The sequence below is a fragment of the Sorex araneus genome, chromosome 3 (genome assembly GCF_027595985.1).
Source record: "Sorex araneus isolate mSorAra2 chromosome 3, mSorAra2.pri, whole genome shotgun sequence".
Taxonomy (NCBI): domain Eukaryota; kingdom Metazoa; phylum Chordata; class Mammalia; order Eulipotyphla; family Soricidae; genus Sorex; species Sorex araneus.
This window is the reverse complement of record NC_073304.1, coordinates 185,682,502-185,690,869: the sequence shown is the minus strand read 5'-3', so window position 1 is coordinate 185,690,869 and position 8,368 is coordinate 185,682,502. Positions and strand designations below refer to the sequence as shown.

The 8,368-nt window shown below is 46.4% G+C and overlaps 1 protein-coding gene across 1 annotated transcript in view; it reads left to right on the top strand.

Moving 5' to 3' along the window:
* Positions 1-118: 118 nt before the first annotated feature.
* POLR2A (RNA polymerase II subunit A) overlaps positions 119-8,368 on the top strand; it is a 28,187-nt gene continuing 19,937 nt past the window's right edge. The window contains exon 1 of the mRNA XM_055132012.1: positions 119-612. Within this exon, the coding sequence (XP_054987987.1) occupies positions 520-612 (93 nt within the window). The 5' untranslated portion in view covers positions 119-519. The remainder of the gene's footprint in view (positions 613-8,368) is intronic.

Here is an 8,368-nt window from a genome sequence, read left to right as displayed (position 1 = left end):
GCGCGCCCCGTGCAGGCCAGGGCAGGCGGCCCCGTAGCGCAAGGGAGGGCGGGAAAGGAAGGGGCGGGGAAGCCGGGGCGAGTCTATAAAGGTCGTCATTCGGTCGGTTCGCTCCTCAGAAGCGCCGAGAGCGCGGCCGGGACGGTTGGAGAAGGAGGCTGCTCCCGGAAGGGGGAGAGACAAACTGCTTAACCTCTGCCGTTCAGGACCCGGTTATTTATTTATTCGTTACCCCTTTTCTTCTTCCTTCCCCCAGAACCCTTTCCTTTCCCTCCCCCTTTTTTTTTTCCTTTTGGGGGGCGAAAAAAATCTCCGGAACCGGAGAGGAGAGCGCCTTTCGCTCTTTTTCGTTTCCCCGCCTCTTTCCCTCCCCCACCCTTCCCTCCTCCGGGGTTTTTTCCTCCCTTCTCTGGGAGGTCTTTCCCGGTGGCCGCCCCAACGGGGTCTGAGCGCCTAGGTGGAGGCGGCGCAGGCTTTTTGTAGTGAGGTTTGCGCCTGCGCAGCGCGTCGGCCTCCGCGATGCACGGAGGAGGCCCCCCCTCCGGGGACAGCGCATGCCCGCTGCGCACCATCAAGAGAGTGCAGTTTGGAGTGCTCAGTCCGGACGAACTGGTAAGCCGCTCGAGCGCTCGGCTCCGCCCGCCGCCCGGGGCGGGGCTCGACCGGGTCTGCGGAAATGTGGTGCTGCTCGGCTCGTTCCAGTGTCGGGCCTGGGGAGCGGGTGGTGCGGGGAGCGGCCCCAAGTTCAGTTTCACTAGCGTAGTGCTGTGTTTGGATGGGGACCTAAGGCTGGAGAGAAACAGGACGGAAAGGGCTGCTGGTTCCAGATCACAGAATTAACACTGATCGACATCACACGAATGAATCCTAGGGAACGCTGTAAATTTGGACGAGGAAACAGGGCCCTCCAGTTGTTTACCTACTCACTCATAGACAATTTTTATTTAAAACTTTTTTTTTTTTTTTGTGGGATGGGAGTTACCCGGACCGCAACGGTCAGTGCTCATGACTATTCTTGCTGCTGGGTCTTGGCTACCTCCTGTACTCCCCAGCTCCCTCTTACACAAGTATTAACTGAGCGCCTACTACGGGGTAAACAACTGAATCCGGAGATGTGGAGTTGAAGATGGAAATGGACGGGCCAGGAATCTCAAGTGGTAGAGCACATGACCAGTTTGGGAGCACGAGCTCCATTCCGGCACTACATCTCCCCCAGGTTTTGCCCTGTCAAAGGCAACCAAAATAAAACAGGATTTTGCTTTCTCGACCCCTTTCTCTGGGAAGACCAAGGGAGACATCGTGAGGGTACAAAAAAAGGAATGAACAAGATAGTGTTACCAACAGGTTGGGGGTGATTTGACAGAGAATCATTGAGGTCAGGTTACTTTAGATGGGGTGGTGGTAGGATCTGAGAAGGCCAGTCTGAGGTGATGTTTCCTGAAAAGAAAAATTTTTTTTTTAAATTTCAGTCCCTTGGAGGGTTGGGGTCACACCCGAGAGTGCCCAGAGGTCACTTGACAATATGAGGTGTTGGGGTCAGCAGGATTCAAGACAAGCACCCCTGTGCTGTATCTCATTTTTGGTTTTGTTTTTTTTTTTGGGGGGGGAGGAGGGGACAAATATTCAGTGGTGCTCAGAGATTACTCCTGGCTCTGTGCTGTGCTCAGGATCACTCCTGGCATTACTTGGGGGACATTACTTATGTGGTCCCAGGTTGTGAACCACTGTCAGTTTCAGTTTCCAAGGCAAGTGTCTTAGCCCCTGTCACTAAGACTCCATAGATTTCTCCTTTTTTTTTCTTTTTGGGTCACACCCGGCAATGCACAGGGATTACTTCAAGCTCTACACTCAGGAATTATTCCTGGTGGTGCTTGGGGGACCATATGGGATACTGGGGATCAAGCCAAGGGCAGCTGCATGTAAGGCAAACGCCTTACCCACTGTACTATAGCTCCAACCCCTGTAGATTTCTTAATGTACATAGAATAGTACAAGGAAAACACACATCTAATAGACAAATGCATAATGATATAAACATTTTACAGAAGTAATACAAATAACCAATATAAAATGTTCAACTTAGGGACCAGAGAGCTGAATGGATTGAGAATATGTTTTTCATGCAAGGGGATCTAGGTTTGATTCTCAGCATACTGCCTCAGCACCACCAGGTGTGACTTAAAAAGCCATTCCCATGCAAATTTCAACTTAGTAAATTTGCAGAAAAATGTTTTCCCCCTAGTTTTTTACCTGCTGGTAAAAGTATTGAAAATTAGGCATGTTTATATAATTGTGTAGGAAAATTAATGAATATGACCTGTGAGTTCAAAGTTAACAACATTGGATAACAAATTGGATGAGTCTTGCCCAGTTCAGGAAGCAGGCCATGATTCCATCATTCAGCTGTTTACTCATCAGATCCATATTCCTAAAAGCCATCTTTTGGTTTTGGACTTCCCAAGCAGTGCTCATGGGACGTAGGGTTTGGTCCTGTTAATAGTTGCCAACTGGTTCACTACTTAGGACTAATGGTGCTGGGGGGCCACCAGGCTATACCAGGTGGTGTAGGGTAGGGGCTTGCAGTGCCAAGTGATCTGATTTAGGGTTATGCACATGCCAGGCATGTGCTCTAGCACACTGAACTATCTCCCCAGTCCCATCTTTGATCTCTCTCTGTGTCTCTCACTTTTATAAGTTACAAAATTTATTTTATTTTTGGCCACACCTCGCGCTATTCTTGGTTACTCGAAGCTCTGCCCTTAGGGATCACTCTGGTCATAAGGGGTGCCAGAGATCAAACCAGGGTAGGCCATGTGCAAGACAAATGCCCTACCCACTGTACTATTGTGCTGGCTGTTGAGCCCATGGATTCATAAATGGGAAGCATGTATTGTACCACTAAGTCATATCCCGGCACGGCAGAAGGGGGGAAGCACCCATCTTTGATTATTTTCTTTCTCACAACTTGCACTGTCTACTAGTTGGTTCTACTTTCCAATGTAGGGACTGGGAAAATGGTTCAAAAGACTGGTGAACATGTTTTGCAAGAGCTTGGGTTTGATCCAGGCACCACTGTGAGTGTCCCCCGAACAAACATTTGAAATTCAGCCATTTATAGTGTATGTCTGTTTTCATCTCGATCATGTTCCACTTAACTATCCTGAATCCTGAGTTGTTCTACAGTTTGCAGAGCAGTTAGATTTTTTTAATCATGTCTCACTACATGCAATTCTCTCCACTCTCCTTTGACCTACATAGTTTCTGTGTTATCTGGCTCCTATTTACCTTAATCTTACAATCAGACTCTTCCTTTCTCCTTTTTAAAAAATTTAATTTTGGGTTTTGAACCACACCTGGTGGTACTCGGCTTAGTCTTGGCTCCTTCCTTGTACAGGGATCACTCTTGGCAGAGCTCAGGGGATGATCTGTGGAACTGGGGACCAAACTTGTGCCTTAACCCCTGTGTTATCTCTGCTCCTCCCACCTTTGCTCATAAGCTGAGTTGATCTGTTTGTGCCTCCAGTAGGCCCTGTTCTTACAGTTAAACAAGGCTTTCTTAGTTCCCTATTCCCAATTTGTGTTGAAGCACTGTGGTAAGGAAACCCATCGAGATGTTTCACGTTTTCCAGGGCCAGAGTGAAATAGTCCAGGGGGGAGAGCATTTTCCTGGCACGCGACTGACCTGGGTTCATTACCCGGCATCCCATATGGTCCCCCAAGCACCATCGGGGGTAATTCCTGAGTGCAGAGCCAGGGGTAGCCCCTGAGCATTGCCGGGTGTGACCCAAAAAGTGGGGGGTGGGGGGGGGGAGGGGAGGGAGGGAAATCTCTTAAAAGACCGGAAGCACAGCTTGTTGATCTAGCAGTAACTGAATTCTAGGTAATTTCCTTTCAACAGTAGATGGCACCAAATCCCATTCAGTGACATAATGTCTTTATGAAATTGGGGTTTTTAGCAGTTGCTAAATTCTAGATAAAAATTAGGTAAAAATTTTAGGCTAAACTCATGCTTGGCATGTGGGAGTCCTAGGTTTGATTCCCAACACTACTGGGTATGGCAAAAAAGAAAAAAAATTGTTTTTTCCTTTTACCCACTCCTTTCCAATAAATCTATTGTCCCCCCTCACCCCCCAAAAAAACCAAAATCGTTGTGCAAACCAAGGGATGTAGCTAACATGCCTTATGTAGCAGTTTTTATGTTTATTTTTATTTATTTTTTAAATTATCATTATTATTATTATTTTTTTGCTTTTTGGGTCACACCCGGTGATGCACAGGTGTCACTCCTGGCTCTGTACTTAGGAATTACCCCCGGTGGTGCTCAGGGAACCATATGGGATGCTGGGAATTGAACCCAGTTTGGCTGCGTGCAAGACAAACGCCCTACCCACTGTGCTATTGCTCCAGCCCCTTTATTTTTTAAATTATTTAATTTTTTAAAGTAGTTCACAATATTTGATTACATTTAATATTTGAAAACCAACCCCACCACCATTACAGCCTTTCCACCACCATATTTTGGATATTTCCATCCCGAACCCCTGCCCCAAAGCAGAACTGAAATAATTTATTCTGTGTTGTTTGCATGAAAATTCTCCAAAAAACTTTCCTTAGAGTGTGAAGATTGTTGTGTTTCAGCCAGGGGCCGTTAAGCCCTTCTATAAGAGATTACTAATACGTTTTTATGTGTTGAGCGTTGCATGCTCATATGTGTGCGCACGTGTGTGTGTGCATGTATGTGTGTGTACATAGCAGTCTTATAAGAGAACAGGGTTTGATACACCACATAACATACCAAAAACTTAGTATTTTGTTTGTTCTGGTGGTCCTTGGAGTCAATCCCATCTCGGTACTCGGGAGTCTTTTTCTTTTTTTTGGCAGGAGGGAGGGGACTTTTTGGGTCACACCCTGCGATGCTCAGGGGCCACCCCTGGCTCTGCACGCAGGAATTACTCCTGGCAGTGCTCAGGGGACCATACGGGATGCTGGGAATTGAACCTGGGTTGGCCACATACAAGGCAAACACCCTATCCGCTGTCCTATTGCTCCAGCCTCCATATGGCTTTTTTGGAGGGAGGGAGGCTGCCACATCTGGCTGTGTTCAAGGATCAATCCTGGCAGGACGCTACCATAGGCAATACCAGGGAGCTAACTCAGGTTTGTTGTGTGTAGGCAAACATGCTACCCACTGTACTATCACTCTGCCCCCTCATATTGCGAGGACACAAATGCTTGTTCATCTAAGTGCTAAGTAAATGCTCTTTTGACCTAGGAAGTGCTGTGAACGTTACTTAGATACTGTGGGCACTGTGAACGGATTAAATTTAGAAATATGGATAAATAAGTTAATGGACAGTTATGTAGAACAAAGCTCTTCCTGTGTAAAAGAAGGGAACATACTTGCATTTGTGGGTGTCGGGGTGCGGTCTGGGTCACACCTTTTATGCCATTATGATGCCAAGGATTAAACCCAGGCCTCCCTGACACCCAAGGACAGTAGATACAAGGGCCAGGAGGATTGCCCCATAGCTGGAAGCCTGCTTCATGAGCAGAGGGGAGAAGGCAGATGGAATAGAGAAGGAATCACTAAGAAAATGATGGCTAGAGGAATCAATCAGAATGGGAGATGTGTGCTGAAAGTAGATAATGGACCAAACATGATGACCTCTCAGTGTCTGTGTTGCAAGCCATAATGCCCAAAATAGAGAGAGAGTATGGGGAATGTTGTCTGCCATGGAGGCAGGTGGAGGGTGGGAAAAGGGGGGGTATACCAGGGATATTGGTGGTGGGGAATGTGCACTGGTGGAGGGATGGGTGTTTGATTATTGTGTGATTGTAACCCAAACATGAAAGCATGTAATTATCTTACAGTGATTCAATAAAATTAAAAAAGAAAAAAAATTCAGCAAATGGTTCTCTCACTGGTAAAAATAAATAAATAAATAAATAAATAAATAAATTTAGAAAAATGGAAATGGACCCAGGTCTCCAGCATGCAAAGCTTGCTCACCAATTCTTTGAGCCAGCTACCCTGTGTCATATTTACTTGTTAGTTTGGTTTTTGAGACATAGCTTACAGTGCTCAGGCTTCTGGCAGGATTCGGGGGGTGGGGGTGGAGGATACGGAGTGCCAGGGATTGAACCTGAGTTGGCTGCATACAAGGTAAGAACCTTACCTGCTCCGTCCTCCATTATATTTGCATTTTTAGCAAAGTATATAAGACTTTACAACACTTTATAGTGTTGTGCCAAGTTTCAGATCCCCAGTTGCAGAGAGACCAAGTCCACACACAACAATGCAAAAGCGAAGGAACTTTTATTACTAGCCCAAGCCATCGCTAGCTGGAGCTAGGGTCCAAGTCTCATCCAACACAGTGGAGTCTTGAGGACCCCGACTCCAAATCACAAGCAGTATATATATATATAGGGTTCAGAATTAAGAAGCAGTTTATGTACTGGTCTATTTTTAGCATTGGCTCTATTACAATGGTGGTCAGCAGTTAGGCAGTTGTTAGTAACAGTTTCTAAGGAGGGCACTGTGATCCTTCATGACCAGTCAGACCCAACTGCCCAATTCTTTATCTCGGCAAATTACTCAACTGGGAGTTTACCAGAAACTGCAAGTCCTGCTCTGGGGAAACAGAAACTGAGGCCTAATTGAGACTTAATGTTAGCTACAGCTTGTCATGGCTGCTGAGGAGCCTGCTTTTGGGTCTCACAATAGAGGTTGTCTTTGTAAGGATTATAGATTATGTGAAACAAGCATTTTTAGTGGGGAGGGCACTACATCTGGCGATACTCAGGGACTACTAGCAGCTCTCTGATTAGGGGTCACTCCTGGTGGTGCTCAGGGGATCATGTGAGACTGAGGATCAGACCTGGGTTAGCAGCATGCAAAACAAGCTCCAGTCATTTATAAGAAACTTTTTATCTTTTTCACTATAAAATAAGTTCATTGGGGCTGGAGCGATAGCACACTGGGTAGGGCATTTGCCTTGCATGCAGCTGACCTGGGTTTGATTCCCAGCATCCCATATGGTCCCCGAGCACCGCCAGGAGTGACTCCTGAGCATCGACAGGTGTGACCCAGAAAGCAAAAAAAAGTTCATAGTGTGTTTGTACTTTGAGTAAATGGCAGGTAGTTCAATTTGGATAGGAAGAAAATGGGAAAGGGGCTTGTAGATCCGGTAGTATGTAAGGGTAAAATATTTTCCAGACATCTTATAGGAAAGAATGTATCCGGGTATAGAAAATGCTCAGGGGGGCTGGAGAGATAGTGAAGCTGGTATAGTGCTTGCCTAGCACGCAGCCAACCTGGGTTTGATCCCTGGTGTCCCATATAGTTTCCTGAGCCCTCCAGGAGTGATTTCTGACTGCAGAGCTAGGAGTAACCACTGAGCACCACCCAAAATAAAGCAAAACAAATAAAACAAGAGTCAAGATAGAGCTGTAGGGGCCAGAGCCACAGTACAGTGGGTATGGCGCTTAGTACTTGCCTTCACGTGGCTGACCTGGGTTCAGTCCCTAACTCTTCTTGTGCTTTCCTGAGCCTTGCGAGGAGTGATCTCTGACCAGAGAGCCGTAGTCAGCCCTGAGCACTGCTGGGCTCCCTTCCCCCGAAATAAGAGATTTGAAATAGAGGAAAGCAATTTGGGGGAAAGAAGAAAGGGTGGTGTTAGAGCTTTATGTAAGGCTTGGGGAAAGTGGGTACTCGATTACTTTTTTGTTGGTTGGTTTTGGGGGCCACACCCAGTTCAATTCAACTCCTGGCTCTGCTCAGGGAACATTGCTTGGAGGACCATGTGGGTGCCAGGGATCAAACCCTGGTCTGAGTGCAAGGCAAGCACTCTACCCACTGTGCTATCCTTCTAGTCTGATTATCTGGTTTTTGTTTTGTTCTGTTCTGTTTTTGTGTCATCCACTGGTGGTCAGGGCTTACTCCTAGTGGGGTTTGGGGAAAACATGGGGTGCCAGGGAACGAACCCAGGTAGGCCACGTTCAAGGCAAGCACCCTACCCACTTTATGATTTCTTCAGCTTCCAACTTGATTACCTTTGAAAGAGTTGACCCCACTTCATTAAAAGCATCTGCCTACTATGGAAAGTATTAATTTGCTTATATCTCAACTTACTTGAGAAAGACTTAGAGCAGTTATATGCTTTGTACAGTTTTATTTAAAATAAACCACACCCAGTGATACTCAGAGGTTATTCCTGGCTCTGAACTCAGTAGTTACTTCTGGTGGTGCTCGGGAACCATAGGGGATGCTTGAGATTGAACCTGGGTCAACCACATGCAAGGCAAATGATACTTGCTGTTGTACAATTTAAGGTACTGTGACTACAGTACTGTTAATGGTAGAATTTCA